This window comes from Pogoniulus pusillus, chromosome 42 (genome assembly GCF_015220805.1).
Source record: "Pogoniulus pusillus isolate bPogPus1 chromosome 42, bPogPus1.pri, whole genome shotgun sequence".
NCBI lineage: Eukaryota > Metazoa > Chordata > Aves > Piciformes > Lybiidae > Pogoniulus > Pogoniulus pusillus.
The window spans coordinates 3,065,783-3,086,111 of NC_087305.1; the positions used below are offsets into that span (position 1 = coordinate 3,065,783).

General features: G+C 53.0%; 2 protein-coding genes across 5 annotated transcripts in view; one reads left to right on the forward strand and one right to left on the reverse strand.

Annotated features, from left to right (window-relative positions):
* On the reverse strand, positions 1–9,349 carry IKBKB (inhibitor of nuclear factor kappa B kinase subunit beta). The gene is made up of 21 exons (XM_064175621.1): positions 9,164–9,349; positions 8,981–9,075; positions 8,073–8,190; positions 7,530–7,599; positions 7,211–7,299; positions 6,699–6,788; positions 6,263–6,387; positions 5,855–5,962; positions 5,433–5,562; positions 4,791–4,985; positions 4,431–4,545; positions 4,220–4,343; positions 3,833–3,984; positions 3,660–3,721; positions 3,421–3,530; positions 3,132–3,181; positions 2,507–2,606; positions 2,171–2,318; positions 1,855–1,985; positions 1,084–1,174; positions 1–608 (listed from the first exon to the last, which is right to left on the reverse strand). Exons 1-21 carry the CDS (start codon positions 9,266–9,268, stop codon positions 540–542), a joined length of 2,277 nt encoding a protein of 758 aa, XP_064031691.1. The 5' UTR covers positions 9,269–9,349; the 3' UTR covers positions 1–539.
* Positions 8,676–20,329, forward strand: part of PLAT (plasminogen activator, tissue type) — an 18,486-nt gene continuing 6,832 nt past the window's right edge. The window contains exons 1-13 of one of the 4 annotated variants that reach the window (XM_064175624.1): positions 8,676–8,807; positions 11,112–11,503; positions 14,494–14,599; positions 15,163–15,202; positions 15,613–15,744; positions 16,132–16,245; positions 16,558–16,732; positions 17,083–17,174; positions 17,959–18,133; positions 18,412–18,497; positions 18,881–19,076; positions 19,543–19,679; positions 19,764–19,904. In XM_064175624.1, coding sequence (XP_064031694.1) covers positions 14,519–14,599; positions 15,163–15,202; positions 15,613–15,744; positions 16,132–16,245; positions 16,558–16,732; positions 17,083–17,174; positions 17,959–18,133; positions 18,412–18,497; positions 18,881–19,076; positions 19,543–19,679; positions 19,764–19,904 — 1,369 coding nt within the window. In that variant the 5' untranslated portion in view covers positions 8,676–8,807; positions 11,112–11,503; positions 14,494–14,518. Of the gene's footprint in view, positions 8,808–9,776; positions 9,918–11,111; positions 11,504–14,493; positions 14,600–15,162; positions 15,745–16,131; positions 16,246–16,557; positions 16,733–17,082; positions 17,175–17,958; positions 18,134–18,411; positions 18,498–18,880; positions 19,077–19,542; positions 19,680–19,763; positions 19,905–20,329 lie in introns of those variants that run through there. The other 3 variants (XM_064175623.1, XM_064175625.1, XM_064175622.1) reach the window with 3 other exon arrangements.

Below are 20,329 nucleotides of genomic sequence, written 5' to 3' on the forward strand. Positions count from 1 at the left end.
AAAGCTTTTCCATTCAAATATTATTGAGAGTATCAAAAAGCAAACTAAAAGTTTACATGTTTGAGATTCGTTCCCATACAGGAAACAAGTATCAGTAGGCACAACCATTACACTTACAGGGAAAAAGTGCAAATCAGCAGAGTTCAGAAATCAAGTTCACAGTTCCAGGCTGCTAGGGAGGTGACATCTACCACTGACTGTGCAAGCTGATTGCAGGCGTTGCCCTTTTCTCTCCAGAAAGCTTAAAAGGCAGCAGAACAAACCCCAGGTGATGCCTGAGGGAAGATGCAGCGAGACAGAGAGCATCTGCTGCCCTAAGGCACGATTCAGACCTTCCCCCAGCAGCTACAGCAGGCATTTCCTCCTCTGTCGGTGGGGAAAAAGCGTCCAAGAGGTGGATACTAAAAGCTAGGCCAGGTGGATCACAGAAGCAGCAGGTGACAGTAGAAGGAGGCACTTGAACTTCCCTTCTCAGAGGCAGCAGCTTTTCACAGTTGGCTTCCTGAAGCAGCACATCTTCAGAGGCAACCAAAGCGATTTTACATCTGGGTTTGGTCTGGACTGGTTGTTTCTTCTACCTGAAGTTGCAGCCAGCTCCAATCTAAGGCCTAAAGAAGGGAACAGTTAGAACTTCAAAGGTCACCACTAGCTTGCAGTTAAGATTGCTCCACAGGAGAGGAAGCAGGTTTGGAATCATGATGGACCATGTGTCTGCTGCAAAAGGAACCCTTAAGCCACTTCTTCTGTCCAATATTTCACTTCTTCACACTGTTTTGCTTCATTACCACCCACTGCAATGCCATCTCTGTTTCAGGAGTGCCCTTCTGCAGTGTTTTTGCACTAAGCCAAGCATCTTTCCCCATCCTTTACTGTCTGGCACAGCTTCAGCCCCCAGCATGCAGGGAATGTGCCAGTCAGCAGTTCCGGGGGGGCACTGGGTGCTGCCTCTCTCCCACAGCTCCCAGCCCCTCCTTGTCCAAAAGATCCCTATCACCCCTATTACTTAGTGGTGACAAAGAGAAGCAGAAGTTGAAAGCCCTGAGCTCCCCCAGTCCATTTCTGAAGGAGTATCAAACACATTACCATGAAGCTCTGCTCCTGATCCTTCATTGTGTCGTGCATCACATTTTCAAGTTGGCTACAGAGTTTCTGTGATTCCAGCAGCAGCTCCTCACTGAAAGGGACAATGAATTGTTGCCCCATTACTTTCCAGGGCAGTTGTGTTTGAAGTGATGCTGCCTCTACCTCTAAGTATTTCTGGCAGGTGTGCTGCAGAGGACTGAAAAATATTGACCTCTGCCAGTCACTTAGAGTGCAACTGGGAAAGCTGGTGGCACCCCCAGCTTTTACTGGGCCTGAGCAAAGGAAGCATGCTCTAAGCTGGAGCTGGGTTCTTCCCTTATGGAGTTGCTGTTGCTAGAGAAAAAGCTGCACAACAGCCAAGAATCAAAAGGTTTGGGCAAAAGAGAACTAAACAACCCAAGGTCTGGCACTCAGCTGGTGATGCACTTGAGCAACCACAGCTATGCAGGCTCAGCTACAGCAGCCTCTCCTTCATGTTACAGCTCAGCTATCATCACCTTACCCAACAGTGCTTCAGCAGCTCCTGCTGGCACTTCAGGGGAGCTCCACTGCCCCAAGGGAAGCAGACCTTTTGTCACTGAGGCAGGGAAGTGAAGCTCTACATGATTCCCCTTTTCCTAAGCCTCAGCTACGAGGCAGAAGACTGCTGGCCCTGGAGGCTGACCAGGTGTGAGATGGGAGGACAGCCTGAGAGGCAGTATCTGACAAAGCAGGAGCCCCAGCTTTGTAGTGCTGCAATTAGCAGCCACAGAATTCCAGATTTTGCCTCACCTTTTCCTGACAGACTCTGTTAAGTTGTAGGTTCCTGAGGGGAGCTGCAGCAGCAGCTGGCCAGGGCTGCTCCCCAGACGTGATGTGCTCATGCTTTCTGGACTGCCAGTAACAGGGCCTCGTACTTTGCTCTGAGGAGAGAAGATTCAGGTTGCAATTACTGCCATGAACTTCCAGCAGCCAGGAGAATGAGAGAGCCTAGAGCCTGCCTTTAATCCTACCCCAAGTTACCAGAGAAAAGAGCCAAGGACACAGCCAATTTACTATTCATGACTTCAGTAACCTGTGCTACAAACCCTGTTTGCATTTTACTTACACAAGCAATTTTCAGCAAGTTCCACAGCTCCTTCTGTCGCTTCTCCTGAAGCCTAACAACTGTTTCCTCATCTTCATTCATCAGATTCATCACTTTCTCCACTCTGGGGAACAATTCCAGTGCCTTCTGCTTGCACACTACAGTTTTGCTATTCAAAAACAAACCAATTAGATCACAGGTGGGCAGCTGCAACAGGGGAACGTTTGCGTGGTTCATTTCCTGTGCCACACTGAAATCTCACGAGCTGTGTGCTGCTTTGCAAAGCTCCAGAACAAACCCTCCTGCTGGGAATGGTTGCTCTCAAGCCTCAGTAACAGCTGACTCCACAAAGCTCACCTGAGCTGAGCATAAATGACTCGGACTTTCTTTTCAAAGGTCTGGATTGCCTGCAGCAGCAGTCGAACTATTTCCTGGCTGTCACCACTTGTCCTCTGGTCTAAAAGGAGAGTCAGAATGTTACCAAGAAGGGCAGGTTGGTAGAACAAAGGCAGAAGAGTCTTAGTGGCTTGTTTACATGGTCTGGGTGATAGGTTGGACTGGGTGATATTGGAGGTCTCTTCCAACCTGGTAAATTCTATGATTAACATCAGGGCATGCAAGCTGGAGTGGGATGAACCACACTGCAATTTAGCAACCCTGACAATGAGGGGAAGCAAAAACCAGAGTTGGCAGGGTGGGTCTAGAGCTGCTCAGGAGCAGCTGTGCCTTTCACTCCTCCCACACAGAAGCAGCAGCCTATGCTGGCAGCAACAGCTTCCTGAGGAGACCTTCAGAGGAATGTAAGAGCTCAAAAGGCAAGGCTGGGCCAGTTTGAAACTGACTCCTCTCTGCAAAACCAGGTGAGCCCAGTGGAGTCTACGTGCAGCTAGCAAATGGGCAGGCCTAGGATGCAGGAAGCTTCCCCAGTGCTCATCACTGCCTGCCCAGACACAGCAAGCTGACCTTGGGCTGAGTGTGTTACCTCTTGGCTTCTCTCGCAGTCTCCGGTACAGCTCTCTGGCTTGCTCTTCTCTAGAAGAAAAAGGCAGAGAACACAAAGGACTGCTCTAGAACAACTCTTGCAAGAACTCCAATCTTTTCTAGACCAGTCTGCCCCTGAAGGCTGGTGACAGACAAGGAGTTCTAAACTGCCCTTTAGTGTCACCAGCCCCCTGTAACTGGGCTGCAGAGACAACACTTCCACTGTCCCGCAGTGAAACAGCTTAGCTGGCAGACTCCTGCCTCTGAAGCACAAGGGTAGTTCAACTTACAAGTCCTCCAGGGTTCCTCCTTGTTTACGACCCAGTGGGCTTCTCTGCAGGTCCACTATGTCTGTCTGTAGGGCCATCATCTTCTTCACCAGCTGATCTACATCATCCTCCTAAAAGCAGGGCAGAGCACAAGCAATGGCAGAGTCTCACACCAACAAACACTGCCTCTGACACTGCCTCTTCCTGTCCCAGCCACGTTCCTGAGTGGCTCTGGGACAAGCAGTTACCCAGACACATACCCGCCCACACAGCTCCACAGCTTGCTCCATCTCTTTCCAGGCCAACAGCAGCTTCTCAGAAGCTATAGGATGAAAGAAGAGTGATTGCTCCTCAGGTTCATACAGTGAGAGGCAGATACTTTCTAGGGTCAGGAGGAATAAAAAGACCTCTGCTTGCCAGCTACCATACTCACTAATTCCAAATTCAATCTGCTCTTTATATTTCTCCAGATCAATCTGGATGCTTGTTTTGAAGAAGTCCAGCTTGGCTTTCAGCTGCTGGGAGAGAGAGGCCATGGAATTCTTCATCTTGGAGAGGGTGCTGTTGTAACGCAGGAGATTCATCCTGCAGGGAGCAGACAGAGCCCTGTGACCTTCCTCTGCCAGGAACTGCCTCTCACATCTAAAGCAGATACTGCAGGGTGCAGCTCAGCACAAAGCACTTGTGACAGAGGACAGAACTCTCACTAAGAGCTCCACTCATCAGCTCCCCCATGCCAGCAGAGTCCCACATTCCTGCCCTTCCCCTTCCCCAGGAAGCAAAGGCAGAGCTGAGCATGCCAGAGGGAGCAGCACCATACATGGCCGCTCGCTGCCCCTGCTGCAGCCGGTTGCAGTCCTCCTTCAGCGTCCTGATCGTGTGCCAGATCTGCCCCCACACCTTCCGCAGCTGGAAGAAGTGCAGAGTCTTCTTTGGGTCCTGGACTGCAAACAGAAGGGGGAGGGAGGTGAACAGAAAGCCTAGAAGCAGGGCAGCTCTGCCTGCACACCCACACCAGAGAAGGTCCTTACGGATGCAGTCGACGCTCTCGGGATGTGGACGCAAGGCAACCTGAGCCTCGTAGGCCACCTTCTGGTTGTCAAAGAGGAAGAGGAGGTTTGTGTCTGCAGCTGCAGCATCGTTCACCTGCAGAATGCAAAAGACTCAGCAAGGTTCTCTCAGAAACAGCAACCCTCAGTAACACCATAAAGAGAATTTTCCTCCTCAGCCAGAATGGGCACCAAAGGCTACAGGGTGCCTGCTCTGCAAGGGCTGTCAGCTCCATGTCCTCACCAGGACAAAAGGTGCCAGAAGAGCATGGAGTGCTGCTGTCAGGGTAAGAGCAGTGCACACATGCACTCAGCAGCAGGGCAGAGAGCATCCAGACTCACTTTGCTATCAGCTATGTGTTTAGTGTCCAGCTTCTGGGAAAACAGGGCAAGTCCAGCTTCCTGCAGTAGCTCCTGGTCCTGTTCTGGGATTCCAGTATCTGCCTGGATCCTGGCCTTCACAGTCTGCAGAGTGTCCTCCTCTGTCACAGGGTAGGTGTGCACAGTGCCCGTAACCATGTTCAAAACATGAAGCAGCTACAAGAATAGAAGGGTGGCATAAGAAAGGCTGAAGATAATTTGGTCACATGGGAGCAGAGACCCCAGGACTGAGACTCCAGCCCCCAAGAAACCGCTCGATGCACTCGCAGGGCTCAAGGAGTCACTTCACAACACTAAGCCAAAGTCATTGTCCTCAATCAGCCTAAAGAGAGGCCACATGGCAACTAAACAGCCTCAGCCACAGAATGCTCTACCAGCATACAGAACCAAGCACACAGAGAAGCTGTTTGCTTCTCAGCAGCTCAGGGAGCATTTGGCCTCAGAGGGGCAAGAGGGCAGCACCTGTCACTAAGTGTCAGGAGACAGCCAAACAGGACTCTGCGCTGCTCCTCCTCCTAGCTCCGAAACTCAAGCCTCTTCCCTCATGTGCCACAGGCAGCTGCTCTGGAAAACTCTTCAGGGTAACCAAGACCCACTGCTCACCTTCAAGTTCAGAATGTCATCCAAAGCTTTGAAGCACCCATTGGGTCCATAGGTGGGATCTGTCCCTCTCTGCCGTGGGTGCCACATTAGCATCAGCTGCAGCCACTTCTCCAGCCTCCCAGCCAAAACGCTGACGGACCAGAAGAGGATCAGAAGAGGTTAAAGAGCATCTGCAGTCCTACATGGCCTGCTCTCTGCAGGTGTATGCTTGACTGTTTTAACTTCCCCACCCACCCTAGTCATTGTTTAGAAGGCAGAAGCAGACTCAGAGCTACCCAAGGCTGACAAGGCAGCGGGGCACAGTTTGTGCCGCACGCTCCATTTATTCCCGGTCACCACAACGATGCAGCCAACAGGAACTCAGGCATTTTGCAGGGGAGATGGTTTATCCCAGCACAGCACAACAGCTTCCCACTCCTCACCTGTTTAGATTGTTTGGGCAGGGTAAACTGCTGGAAAATTTGACTTCTCCAGATAAGTCTTCTGAAACAACAATATCCAGCTCGCTCTTCTGGCGCACTTTGGTGTGCCTAAGGAATTCAAGCAAGCACAGTGGTGAAATGAGCACCTGCCTGTCCCAGCCTGCATGGCAGCAGGCTCCTAAAGCTACTCCTGATGGCTGTAAAATGGATACTGCTTTGGTTCCTGCTGTCTGCCTTGCAGGAGTCAGTCCTAATCCCAAAGAGCCAGTTTCAGGAATGCTGTGAAAGGAGGCAGTCCCCACAAGGGCAAGGAGCATAGGGACACTACCCCAAGAACCAAGAGCCCACACTCCTGTGAGCAGGACAGCCCCACTGTGTGCACTGCCCACCTGGCCCCAGCTCACTCACCACTGCACTGGCTGCCAGTTGGGTAGGAAGGGTCGGAATCCTGTGATGCACTCAAAGGCCAGCGTGCCAAAGCTCCAGTAATCCACTGTCACTGTGTACTTCTGCTGCTCCAGCAGCTCTGGAGCCTGAGACAGTTCACACAGACGTGAGGTGCAGCCACCTCCTAGCTCCCTCTGCTCCTTATTAAGAGCTCATTAATGTCTGTACAACAGATTGAAGATGCTGCTGATGCCCCTCTGAGCAAACAGCAGAGGTTACTGGCAGCCCTGCTCTGGCTGGTGACAGACATAGGAAGCAACCTCTGGAAAATCCAGAGCCAGCAAAAAAAACAAACACCTTTGCTAGCCACAGCACCAGGACAAGTGCTCCAGCCCAGCCCAACAGGTAACTGCCTCCCAAAGTGGCACCTGCTCTTCCAGCTGAGCTCCTTCCTTACCAAGTACTGCAGAGTCCCAACAAAGGACGTGCACAGGCTCCCCTGATCCAGCTCCTTGGCGTACCCGAGGTCGATGATCTTGTGTATCAACTAAACACAAACCAGAGCAAGGACATTACAGAGAAGTCCTGGTAAAAGCACAGAACCTAGCAGAGAAGAACAGGTTCAGCTCTTCTAAGCTACACAGAGAAGGTGCCAGTGAAAAGATGGAAGCAGAAGGAAGCTCCTGCAGACTCCTAAAGTGACAAACACGTAAGGTTGGCGCTGCCTGGATGGACACTGACCTGGGGGCTGAGTCAGACCTTAGGTTAAAAGCTGCAGTCTGGCTCTTAGGTGCTACCAGACATGGAACAGATGCACACAGAATACTGCTTATCTGACCCAAGATCTGAGCTAGCTGCTCTCCTGGGGGGCAGCTCTTGCAGGGGACCTCTGTAGCTGCGTGAAGCACACTGCATGCTCCTCTTACATTTACTTGTCACTGCAGGAAGAGACATCTGGTTCCTGCTTACCCTCTGCTCTCCTTGCTGCAGCACAATGTTCTCTGGTTTCAAGTCTCTGTGGATGATCCTGTTCTCGTGAAGGTACCTGAGGGCAGAAGCTGAGACACAGAAAGCCACTTGTAAGAGTCTAACCAACAGAAGATATTTTATCAACAGGCACAACCGTTCCTGATCGGCTGCAGCTCAGATCACACGAGTGAAACAAGTTTGCTCTTCAATGGTCAGTCTAAGGTGGAGTCATCAAGGTCACTGCTCAGGTCCTGAGCGTGGATTCAGCAGCAAAAGGGCTTCCACAGTCGAGACAGGAGAAGGCACTGCTGCCACTTACCAATATCAGACAGCAGGATGAGGATAGCTTCTTCCCGCAAGCCACAGCAGTTCTCCAGCTGGTTCAAGTACTGCAAGAAAACAACACAGAAGGATTTTCCTCCTGTATCCTGACTGAGGCTCTCAGACCCACACACTCCCATGGCTGCAAGAAGCTCCAGTAACAGCAAGGAAATTCTCTAGAAGCACAAAACACTATGGGATTGTGATCTCTGGCAGCAGCAATTCCACCTGCATGCCCTGGTCTAACAGCGTGGGAGGAGGAAAGAGTGGTTGAAGAAGTCAGCATCACCTCCATTCTCCTCCTACTTGCTCCACCCTTAATGGCCATTTCTTACAGAACAGTTTGGGTTGGAAAGGACCTTAAAGGTCATCTGATCCCAATCCCCTGCCATAAGCAGGGACTCCTTTCACCAGACCAGGTTGTTCTAGGCCTCGTTTTTGCCTAATATCCAGCATGAACTTCCCTTGGCACAACTTGAGCCCAGAAAGCATCAACAGAAACCTGATCTGCAGCCCTTGGTCACCACCCCAGTGACCTCACCTTGCGGAGGTCCCCGCCCTGGCAGTACTCCATGGCCAGCAAGGGTAAGTCATTGGGTGCAAGCTTCTGCATCCCTTCAGGGACCTCACGGGCAGCCACCACGTTGGGATGGTTCAGCCTAAGGAGCAGAAAGGACACAAGTGCAGACGGTGAGTGGAACCAAAGCAGCAACCAAAGGGCTGCTCTGCGACAGCTGTGCACATCTGTGTGCCCGTGGCTGTCACATGAAGTCCTGCAAGCACACTAAACCTTTAATGAACCAAACTGGTGTAACAGCCTTCTGGTGCAGGGAGGGGGCCACAAGAAATCTGGGGGGGACTTCTGACAAGGGCTCGTAGCAAGAGGACAAGAGGCAATGGACTGAAACTTGAGGCAGGGGACTGGAAGGAGATGATCTTTAAAGCCTCTTCCAACCCAGCCCATGCCATGCCTCTATAGGTCTGCAGTCCTCTCGTCTTTCACGGACCCAGATTCAACCCCAGCTCCTCGCATTTCACATGCAGCCTGTGCGTTCTCCATCGCACCCACAGGCAGAGATCTGCCTGGCAGCCCCGGGAAGGTGCCCGGCAAAGGAAGGCGGCACAGGCTGGTGCCACTCTCCCGGGAAGCCCCGCACCGCCCCCAGCCCATCGCATCCCACAGCACCCACCCGGCGCCGCCAAGGACGCCCCCGCACCGGCACCGAGCTGGGCAGCGCGGAAGGAAGCGAGAGGCGAGGCCGTCACGAAGCGAGAGGTGAGATTTCCTCCCGGGCAGGGCACCCTCCCGGCAGCAGCGGCCCGCGGCCGGCAGCCTCCCAACATGGCCCTCGGCGCCGCCGGTAGCTCCGCGCCCGCAGGCCGCCGCCGCCGCAGCCCCTCCCGGCGGCCACTCAGCGCCGCCCGGCGCAGGCCGCGGCCCGGCCTCACCTCTTCATGATCTGGATCTCCAGCGCCCAGCGGTCGCGGTTGCGCGGGCTCAGCTCCTGCCGGCACTGCTTGATGGCTACCTGCTCGCCGGTCTCCTGCGGGCACGGCACGGGCTCGGCTGAGCGCGGGGGGCCAGGGGCGCCGAGCCGGGCCGAGCCGAGCCGGGCAGCGACCGGCACCTACCTTGTTGTGCCAGCGGATAACGTTGCCGAAGCCACCGGTGCCCAGGCGCTCCTTCATTTCCCAGGGGCCGCAGGTCTGCGCCTGCAGGGCCGGCGGCCGGCTCATGGCGGGGCCGCAGCGCTCCGGCACCACCGGGCCTGGCCGCGTCCGCCGCCGCTTCCGGCTCCGGCGCTCCCGCCCGCCCTTAAAGGAGCCGCTGCCGGGGCGCGGGGCGCAGCTCTCTCGCCGAGCAGCAGCTAGGGGCTGCCGTCCCTGGGGGCAGGGAGCTGCGGGGACGGAGGGAAGCGGAGCTCCCGGGCTGGCTGAGCGCAGCACCTGCCTCCCGCCCGCCCGCCCTTAAAGGAGCCGCTGCCGGGGCGCGGGGCGCAGCTCGCCGCTCGCTCGTCGAGCAGCAGCTAGGGGCTGCCGTGACGCCTGCCGTCCCTGCCGTCCCTGCCGTCCCTGGAGGCAGGGAGCTGTGCGGACGGAGGGAAGCGGAGCTCCCGGGCTGGCTGAGCGCAGCACCTGCCTCCCGCCCGCCCTTAAAGGAGCCGCTGCCGGGGCGCGGGGCGCAGCTCGCCGCTCGCTCGTCGAGCAGCAGCTAGGGGCTGCCGTGACGGCCGCCGCCGCCGCCGTCCCTGGAGGCAGGGAGCTGTGCGGACGGAGGGAAGCGGAGCTCCCGGGCCGGCTGAGCGCAGCCCCTGCCGCCCGCCCGCAGCGAATCCTCGAAACGCTGCCATGTGCCGCTCGGCTCGGCGCCGCTGCCGCCTTACCGGTAAGAGCTTGGTGTGGGCCTGCTTCAGAGCCCCTGAAACTGCTTAGCAAAGTCAACTTCTCGTCTGTTTCAGAGCCCTCAGGCCTTTCTCTGAGGCTGTTTAGCAAAGGGAGCCTTTTGCCCGCTTCAGAACCCCAGCAGGGGCTCGCATCGAGGCAGCTTTGCGAAGGGCAGGAGTAGGTTGCTGTACTTTATTAAAGCAAGAGGTACAGCGGATCTGAGGCTGCCAGGGGTGAAGGCACGGACCGCAGACCTCCAGCTGCAGGTAGCCACTGCCGGCTCCCAGCCGCCGGGGCGGGAGGTGCAGGGTTCGCAGCAGTGTTAGCATCCTGTCGAAATGCAGCACAAGGCACAGCTTAAGAATAGGATAGAATAGAATCAGGCAGGTTGGAAGAGACCTCCAAGCTCGGCCAGTCCAACCTAGCACCCAGCTCTGGCCATCAACCAGGCCATGGCATTAAGTGCCCCAGCCAGGCTTAAACACCTTCCAGGGAGCTCTTACCAAAGAAGCTGTGCCTGTCGTGGGTGAAGGAAGAGGAACACGGCCTGTTGACCTTTGCTTCTAAATCCAGAGTCTTCCCTCCCTCCCTCCCTCCCTCCTCCTCCCCCAGAAGTGTTTTCCTTAGGGTTTATACCCTAATCCCAGCTCTCTCTGCTGTGTGTGATGTTCAGCATGGTTTGGGTGGAGAGCTGAGTAACAGTCATGTGTGTTTAGCATGCACTGGGCTCCTTATCCTGTTCAGGACTGTGCACTTAGTATTTGTTTTGCAGGTACTTAGAGGAAAGCCTTTGCTCAGACACTGTAGCCTTAGAGATCTGCGTCAAAGCTGCCCACTTCTGTTGTTTTAGCTTTGCTTCGTGAGTTTCAGCCATAACAGGACCATCTTGTCCTCAAAAAGCTCCCTATGAGAGAGGCTCAGAGACCTGAGATGGTTTATTGTAAAGAAGAGGCTGAGAGGAGACCTCACTACCCTCTCCAACTCCAGCATCACCCCCAAAGTCATAGATTCATGGAATGGTTTGAGTTGGAAGGGACCTTAAAGATCCTCCAGTTCCAATCCCCTGCCGTGGGCAGGGACACTCCCCACTAGATCAGGTCTTGAACACCTCCCTGGGCAACCTGTTCCAATGTCTCCCCCCTCTCACTGTCAAGAATGTCTTCCTAATCTCCAGTCTCAATCTTCCCTCTTCCAGCTTAATCTCAGTGTCACTGAAGTTTAGGATTTTCAATGAGAAAAAAAAACAACTTCTGAAGACCAAATCTGCTCCCTGACGGGAAGAGAGACAGCGCAGAAGTGCCTGCAGGGTCCAGCATGCCTCAGTCCCAGGAGCAGGCTGGACTCCTGCCCTGCACAGCCTCTCCCCCTCACGATCTGGACAGCAGCCGCCAGCCCTGGATCGCTCCCAGCGGCTCTGGAAGCCGGGGGGCAGTCCGCCCTGCTGCCCTCCGCCACGAGTCTCCACCCCCTGGAGCTGAGCCTTAAGTAGGGCAGGAGCTGTGCAAGGAGAGCAGAGACGGAGACAACAAACCCAGGCTGCTCTGGAAAGGAAATCCTAGCAGAACACAGAAGGCAAAGCGCACAAAGGTAGGTACTGCCCTGCACCTGATGGCAAAAGTGCCGTTCCCCTTTCAGCATCCGTGGCAGCGGTGTTCAGTGCTGCTGCTTAGTAAAGCTCAGCGAAGCACCATGGTGCTGAACTGACCAGAGCCCTTTGGAAGGCACTCATAACGCTGGGTACAGCTGCTGGGCTCCTCAGCTGTTTCAAGGAGACTTCAGTTAGTGCAAGGAAAAAGGGCTGCCAGGCTCAGATCTGGGCAGTGAGCAGGCAGAGGGCTCCTGCACAAAGAACATGAGCAGAAGAGCTTAGGAATTACAGACAAACATCTTGATGGTGGAGGGAGAGCCCCAGAGAGCTGGCAGTGCGAGGTTAGTGTGTCAGCAGCCTGGGAGGCGAGCAGGCTCTGCCTCGGGTGAGGCAGGGACAAAGAGGAGGGAGGATCTTAGTTATCTCTAAACAAGATTCCTTCCAAGTGCAGCCAAACCCACAGGAACTATTGAGAATGAGTCCCCAAACCAAGCCAGAGTTTGAAATCTCCATTTCCTCTGATGCCTGTGAAGACTGCATCTTCCTTTTTGGGAGGGGTTTGTTTCTCATCTTGGTTGATTTGGTTTTCATTTAGTGGTGGTGGTGTGGGATTTTTTAATCCCTTTTCCCCAAAAAGCTGAGGTCTGCCTGCTGTTGTGTTTTAAATAGCAATAGTCTGAGTGTGATTTTTCCTCTGCTGTGCTTAGAAGAGCAATGCAGGAGCACTGTCTCCAGGAGGCAGGGGAAAACTGCATGGATCTGCAGTTTTTTTTGCTGGAGCTGTCTGAAGAGAGCTGCTCATCAGCAGGGAAGCTTAGTGCTGGAGGTGCAGAATCAGGAGGATTCTGGAATGGACAGAGCAGGTTCTTGAGAGGAATAAAGCAGGGGAAGAACTACTTCCAATCTCTATCAATGACTTTTCATTCAACTTGGCTAAGAAAGGTCTTTTTTTAGGCCTTATTGCTCAGCAGTAAGGTAATGCACTCCTACTGCTTAGAGGGGCTCTTGTTAGTCATAAATCAACGTGGGATTTAAAGTGTTGTTCCTGCTGCTGCTGCAAAAGGCAGAGATAAGTGTGGGGTGTTGCATACCTGATGTACCTGGGAGCAAAATGCTAAAGCACCAAACCTGAGGCTCCTGGCTTATTGCTGGGCTGGTGTGGATCAGAGAGGGCAAAGGGTGAGGGCAGCAGGCAGAGGGTTTAAGAAGGCTCATGGCTGGCAGGGTTCTGCTTGCAGCCCTCTGAACGTGGCTTTTTTCAGCCAGCCAGATGATGGCAGTTTGATAGGGCTTATCTTCTGGAACATTCCAGTGGGGTGGCCTGAGCTTGTAACCTTTCCTGAAACTGAAAACAAACAGCTGGCAACATCTGTTACCAATTCTTTATGCTCCAAGGGAGGGCCAGGCAACCCCCACGGAGAGGGGGAGAGGGGATTGCAGAGCAGGCTATGTGGGACAAACCTGCTTAACCCCTGCAGGTGCTTTTAAACCAGAGGCTCCTCCTTTCCTGCCAGCCTCCAGGACCAAGCTGCCCCTCTTAAAAATACGTGATTCTAAGATGTTTTCCAGTCCCTGCTGAAAACGAGCTCTGGTTGCCTGCTGGTTTCAGGCAGCTAGGGGCTGCTCCGAGGCGTTAGTCAGGCCAGCTTTGCATTCTCATCTCACAAAGAAAACCAGTTCCACTTTCACCAGCGTTGCCTTGGTTTGGGGGCATCTTAGCGGGCACCTCAGAACTGAGAACAGTCCTTTACAAGACTTGCCAAGGAGAAATTCCAACAGAGCAGCTCAACTCGGGGAAGTCATTTCACTGAATGGACCTTTCTTTGACGAGCTCTTAGCCAGCAGAATCTAATTTCGTTGCTAACAATTAGCACATTAAAGCCTTGCCACTGTGGCATCCAGAACACAAGCCTGCACAGCTCCTGGAGCTGCAGGGAGTAAGGATAATACAGCAGAGGGTTACAGAAGCAACCAAATGACTCTGGGCAGCGGCTCAGATAATCCACTTCAGCTTTGGGAAGGCAGCTGACAGTTCAGACGCGGCTGAAGTCGATGCCTTTGTGCAAATCACCTTGCAGCTGTTAAAAAAGGCTTTGCCAGCAATGCAAAATGCTTCCTAAGAGGGGAGAAAGGGCTAGAGAGTGTACAAAGAGCACTGCTACAAAATCTTCATGCCAATACAGATCCCTGAGAGCTGCTCTTCATTGCCTGGATCTCCTCGAGGCATGACCTAAAGACATGACTTGGAGTAACTGAAATCTCAGAAGCTGTTCCTGTGAAACTTTTCAGCCTGACTTGCAACTTAAAACTCCTCTTTGTGTTGTCTGATGATGAGAAACCATAGCCTAACCTATACTGCTGTGCTCCCAGCTCTGCTCCAGACACTGGGGTATTTGTGCCTTTTTAAGTGCAAGCCTACAAACCCACAAACAAAGTCTCTCCCTTCTATAGCCTTGAATGCCAATTTATGACTCGTTCATCTGTCACACTCCAATTTTACCAGCTGTTACCCAGCTGCCTTCTCTGACTTCATAGAAACCGAGTTTGAGCCTCATTTCTGGGAGCAGCAAGAACTGTGATAGTTTTATACTTGCTTAGAGATCACATAAGACAGACAATGAAAAGCTGCTGGTGTGGGAGACAATGCCAGAAGGTTATCCCAGTGTTGAAACTGCAGAGCAATCCTAGAGACTGGGGATGAAATTCTGTCTTGCATTCTACTCTCACCCCCAGCTCTTGCTCTGCATAGGAGCCTTTATATTTTTTAAAGGGGGAGAGAAAACAGATCTCTGCTGCTGGATTTCTGCAGAGCATCTACATCACACACTCCTGATCTAAATCATGCTCTCGTGATTGATCAGCTCAGCCCTCTGAAGAGCTGCTGTTGCTGCACCCTGGAGGAACTATCACTTTCAGGATGGAAATTTCAGTTTTAAAATCAGAAAAAAAAAATATTTGTTCAACATCTCAATTTTCCTTTTGTCTCCAGAGATAGCCTCTGAGATTTGAAGGTGATGTGGAGAAGGCTCAGAATGGAAGGCAGACTCCCGTGTCTGCTCTTGCTGGTGGGAGCAGTCATGAGTGCTCAGTGCCAGGTAAGAAGTTAGTCCATCAAACAGTGCTCTTGCCATCCTCCTGCAGTTTCAACAGCACTTCCCTGCCATCAAACTCCAGCTGTCTACATCAGATGGAAGGAGAATCTGGTTATGAGGAAGAAATTCTTGACAGTGAGGGTGGGGAAACACTGAAACAGGCTGCCCAGGGAGGCTGCGGCTGACCCCTCCCTGGAGGTGTTCAAGGCCAAGCTGGATGAGGCATTGAGCCACTTGGGCTAGTGAGAGGTGTCCCTGCCCATGACAGAGGGTTGGAACTGAATGGTCTTTAAGGTCTCTTCCAACCCAACCCTTTATGTGATCCAAGTTCCCCTCACTCCCACAGCAAGCAGTCACCTGTAGCCTGTGGCAGCTCAGTGGTTTACAGCACTCAGACCTCATGCTGAGACCCTCAGGGCACACTTCACTCTGCTGCCTGACCAGGAGGGCAATTGCTCAGAGCATCCCTGCTTTCCAAGACCTGCCCAGGAGGACTGGCTCTCTGGAAGCACTTCTCTGCTCCTCAGAGAGCAGTCACTCACAGGACTCATCTTCTTTGCTTGCAGGGCTTGCACCTGCGTTTCAGACGGGGAGCCAGATCCAGAGGTAAGGCAGGCAAAGCAGGACCACATTTCCTGGAGGTGTTTGAACACAGAAGGGGAAAGCAGATGATGCTGAGGACACAGAGCCTGAAAGCTGTTTGCCATGGTTCTCTGGATAAGAGATTCAGAAGGCAAAGTACCAGACCATTAATACCATCCACAACTCACAGAGCAAAGTTTTCCCCTCCTCCTGCTCTTCCTCAGTGAACCAGAGGCTGTTCAGCAGTGCCCCAGTACCCCCAGCAGCACACCAGTGAGGGATGTGGGACAGCCGTGGGCTGAGAAGGAAAAAGAGCAGCCCATTAGGTGCTCCTACTGCAGATACTTCTCTCCTGGCGAGAGAAGGGAGCTGTTCTGCTCAGCCAGGTCTTTTCCCTGAGTCTCTGAAAGAGGATTTCTTTTCTCCAATTACAGCCATTTGCACAGACAAATCATCTGGAGAAATTTACCAGCACAGGGGGACCTGGCTGAGGCTCTCAGGGAGCAGAATAGAATACTGTAGGTGTGACAGCGGTTGGAGTCGCTGCCACACTGTGCCTATCAGAGGTGAGTATGGAGAACAAGAGAAAGGAAGTGGTGGAGGAGGAGAGGTTGTCCATCCAATCGTCCTAAACGAGCACTCCAATGCCAGGGGAGGAGTTACCATATAGAGAACTTGGCTTAAAACTGGATAGGATGGAAATGAAAATACTAATACTCAGGCAGGACTAAGTAGAAGTGGGCAAGAGGCTTGGAAAGGCTCCTGATAGTGCATGTGGAGCTGGTGGAGCAAAGGGAGAATGTGAGCACTGCATGGGAAGACTTAAAAAGGTAGGTGGGGCAGAACAGAAGAGGCTGAAGGAGGCTGACAGAAGAGGACAGATGGGCAGCTGCTGCCAGGCTCTCACTTGTGACTCCTAACAGCATTTCCTGTCTTGTGCTTCTGTTCCACAGCCTGCACTAGAAACATGTGCTACAACGGGGGCCAGTGCTCACAGGCCTACTATTCCCCACAGCTCTTCCTCTGCCAGTGCCACCAGGGCTTCTCTGGGAAGCAGTGTGAGATAGGTGAGTGCCCCATGCCAGCTCCTGGCAGCAGGGCAGGAGCTGTGTGCTGGGCTCCCTGCTGAGCTGCCTCTATTCTAGAGCTGCTGCTACAAACAGCTTCTGAGAAGGACACCTGGGCTGTTCTCAGTGTCTCAGCAACACTCTGAACTCTGGAGCTGAAGAGCTCTGTGTGTACTGACTGCCTGCTTGGCAAGGATTTGCACAGCCTTCCTAGACAAGGCGTCTGGGAGCCAAGGCTGCACAGAACAGGAGCTGGGGAAGCAGAGCTTGGGATGCTGTCCTTGCAGTAACATTTTATTCCCCTTTGTTCAGATACTGAAGCTAAGTGCTACAAAGATGCTGGAGAAACTTACAGGGGTACCTGGAGCACGACAGACAGTGGAACTGAATGCCTGAACTGGAACAGCAATGGCTTGGTGGAGCAGAAATACAGCGGCCGGAGAGAGGATGCTGCTGAGCTGGGACTGGGCAACCACAACTATTGCAGGTGAGGAGCTGAAGGCAGACAGGTCAGAGCCCATTCCAAGAGCTTGGAGCAAAGGAACAGCTGTTTGCATCACTCTGATGCCAAGCAGAGACCTTCACCTCCCTGTACTCCATAAGGCTATAATTGGAATGCAGAGAGCTTGCAGAAGCACAGAATTGCTTTGCTTGGGAAAGACTAAGATTGAGTCCAGCCCTCAAACCCAGCACCACTGTGGCCCCAGGCTTCCTGAACACCTCCAGGGATGGGGACTCCACCACCTCCCTGGGCAGCCTGTTCCAATTCCTGACCACTCCCAGCTGGGACTACTACCAATAGCTGTCTAATGATGTATAATATCATAACCCTTTCAGAAACCCAGATGAGGATTCCAGACCTTGGTGCTACATCTACAGAGGAGGGAAGTACACCTGGGAACACTGCAGTGTGCCCTCCTGTTCCAAAGGTACATGTTGGGAGGACAGGGAGTGCACTTCAGAGCTTGCATGTCTAAGGTTCTCTGTGGATCTGTGCTGTTTCTGTAGCCTGCAAGGTTGGGACTCTTACATCAAATCATATTTAAGCTTTATGCCTGCATGTATTGGCTCTAGTTTTAGCTTCCTGGACCCCAAAAAGCCTAACAGAACAATACAATAGTAGGGTGCCTTCCCCTCTCCCCTTTTTGGAAAGAAAGGAATGAGATGTAGGGAGTGAAAAGAGGTAAAACACCCAAAGAAGAGTCTTGCTTCCATTGGGGAGTTAAAAGAAAAACTTTAACAATAAGTAAAAGGTATTTAAGGTAAGGGCAGCTACAAAAAGGTGTAGGGAAGGGAAACAAGATGCATATATACAACCAGATCGATGGAGGTAGGCCCAGAGGGTGGTTGTCTCTGAGTGTGTGGTCGGGTGGCCAAGTGGCAAACCCAGGAGCAGCAGGAATAAGGGTGGTGCTAATGGGCAGGCAGGTCAGAGGGAAAGAGGAAAAGGAAGTTTCCCCTGGTTTTATAGAGGCTCTAGAGAGGAGGTGGGTGTGGGCTAAGCACTACACTTAAGGTCAGGTTCAGACCACCCCCAAGGAGGAGTCAGGAGGCCCTGGGGTCAGTTTCGGACCACCCCCAGGAGGGTTAACCCTTTACGCTGCAAGAGACAGAGATAAGCAGAGCTGATAGAGAGATGCCTGAACAGCAATGGGTGGGAAACAGCAATCGGGGTTCTCATCCCTCAGCTGACTTGCAGCTTTCCCATTTCAGCTGGGAACATCATCTGCAAATCTGGAAGAGGCACAGACTACAGAGGCAGCCAGAGTGTTACCAGCTCTGGGGTTGCCTGTCTGAGGTGGGATTCTTGGATCCTTGCCAACAAGGTGTACACTGCCTGGAGAAGAGATGCAGCCCAGCTGGGCCTTGGCAGCCACAACTTCTGCCGGTAAGGACTCGGAGAAGTGAAAATCTAATCCCACCAAGCATCCTTGTGGTGCTCCTGAGGCAGGACTCTGGTTATGAAAGCCCAGGAAATAGATGACTGCTGGCAGAGGAACTCACTGACAACAGGATTTTCATTCCACCTGACCTGTCCATGCTTTTCCAACATCAGACCCCACAAATGCAAATTCCAGGCTGGGCTCACAGTCTGCCACCTTTAGGTCTCCTCAGCCTCCCTGCAGAGCTGTGATACAAACAGCTTTTCTCTTTCCTGTGCTGCAGGAATCCTGACAACGACAGCAAGCCCTGGTGTCATGTCCTGAAAGGAGGTCAGCTCACTTGGGAGTACTGCAGTGTGCCAACTTGCTGTAAGCATCCTAGCATCCCTGATTCTTCTCTTTTCCTTGAGCCATTACTTTCCTGCCTCTAACTGGTAGTGAATTTTAGCTTCTTATTAAGAGCAGGGAGTGTGGGGGGAAGCTTTTGGTGTAGGAAGGGACTCTGTAGCTCCACTGTCCTAGAAGTGCCAGCAGGGAAGGCTGCAGCAGTGGAGGACAGAAGAGGCATCGAGCTCTCCTCGCTGTATGTCTCAAATCCAAGTTTCCTAGGGAACAGCAATGAGTCAGATGCTGAACAGTCCGTGCCAAGCAGCCTTAGCCCTGCACCGACAGCCAAGAGGCTCTTCCCTTAACCCCCACTCGCGGCGGGAGCGCCTGGAGGGAAAGCTGATGCCTGGGTTTGTCCCCTGCAGCCAGCTGCGGGCTGCGGCAGCGCAGAGCCAGGCAGTACAGGATCAAGGGCGGCTCCTCCGCAGACATCGCTGCCCACCCCTGGCAGGCTGCCATCTTCGTGCGCTATCGGCGAGCTCCTGGGGAGCACTTCCTCTGCGGAGGGATCCTGATCAGCTCCTGCTGGGTTTTGTCAGCTGCTCACTGCTTTGAGGAAGGGTAAGTGGAAGATTCGGTGTTGGCTGGGCAAAAAGGATCTGGAAAATGGAAGCACCTGGCAGAGCCTTCCTGGCACGGGAGAAGCTCTTCCTCGCAGGCATTTTAGGCTAAAGAGGAAGGGGTTAAGGTGCTGAGCCATGCAGACAGGCGTTCATTAGCCAGCTAGCTGCATGGCATGAAGGTACCACAGCAGAATATCAAAGAGCTGAGGAGCAAACCTGCCAGTACAGCTGCAGAGCCCTCTGAAACTCGAGAAGAGCAAGGGGCTGGGAGAGGAGCTTTGCCGTGATGCTTGCAAGCAATCTGTGCGAGAATGAAGGCAAAAAGGGATTCCTGAGGTCAAACTGCCTGAGGAATGAGTAGTAACAGTGCTAAGATAAGAGAAGGAGAAGCTCCAGCACCACACGTCCAAGGGAGGGGTCCACTCCTCTTAAGGTGGGAAGAAATGAAGGCTTTTGTTCTCCAGCTTCAGTAGAAGCCAGCTGAGGATTGTGCTGGGCCGGACCTCCCGAGCCACCCCTGAGGAGAATGAGCAGAGGTTTCAAGTCAAGAGCTACGTTGTGCATCAGCAGTTTGACTCAGAGAACTTCAACAATGACATTGGTAAGAACTCTTCTGGCCTGTGACTGCAAAGGCCACACTTGGCTCAAGTCTGATTAATGAATGGTTGTTGTTTTCACTCCTCAGCTCTGCTGCAGCTGAGCTCCAAGACAGAGGACTGTGCTATTGAGACAGACACTGTTCGTGCTGCCTGCCTCCCAACACCACAGCTGCAGCTGCCTGACTGGACTGAATGTGAGATCTCTGGCTATGGCAGAGATGAGGAATGTAAGTAGAAGAGCCTCTGACCAGAGTTTGGGGCCCTGCCCTCAGAATTCCAGCCTTTGGTGGCACTTACTGTGGCATTCCCTGTGTTATACAGGCTTGTATCAGCACTACAGGAGTATGTGTAAGTGAGAGAGAACCCAAGCCAGGTTCTGCTCTCCTTCTCCTTAGTATCAGGTGATAGAAGGAGAGGAAATGCTCCCAAATTGTGCTGGGGAGGGTCAGGTTGGAGATAAGAAAAAGTTTATCTGCTGCAAGAGTGCTCAGGGATTGGAACAGGCTGCCCAGGGAGGTGGAGTCACCATCCAACCCCTACCATGCTGATACTGTAGTATTGTGACAAGGAATAAAACTTGTCTGAAAGTATAAACAGGCTGAACTAGAGCTAAAAAATATCAGCTCTTCTCTTACTGGCACTCACTGCTCAA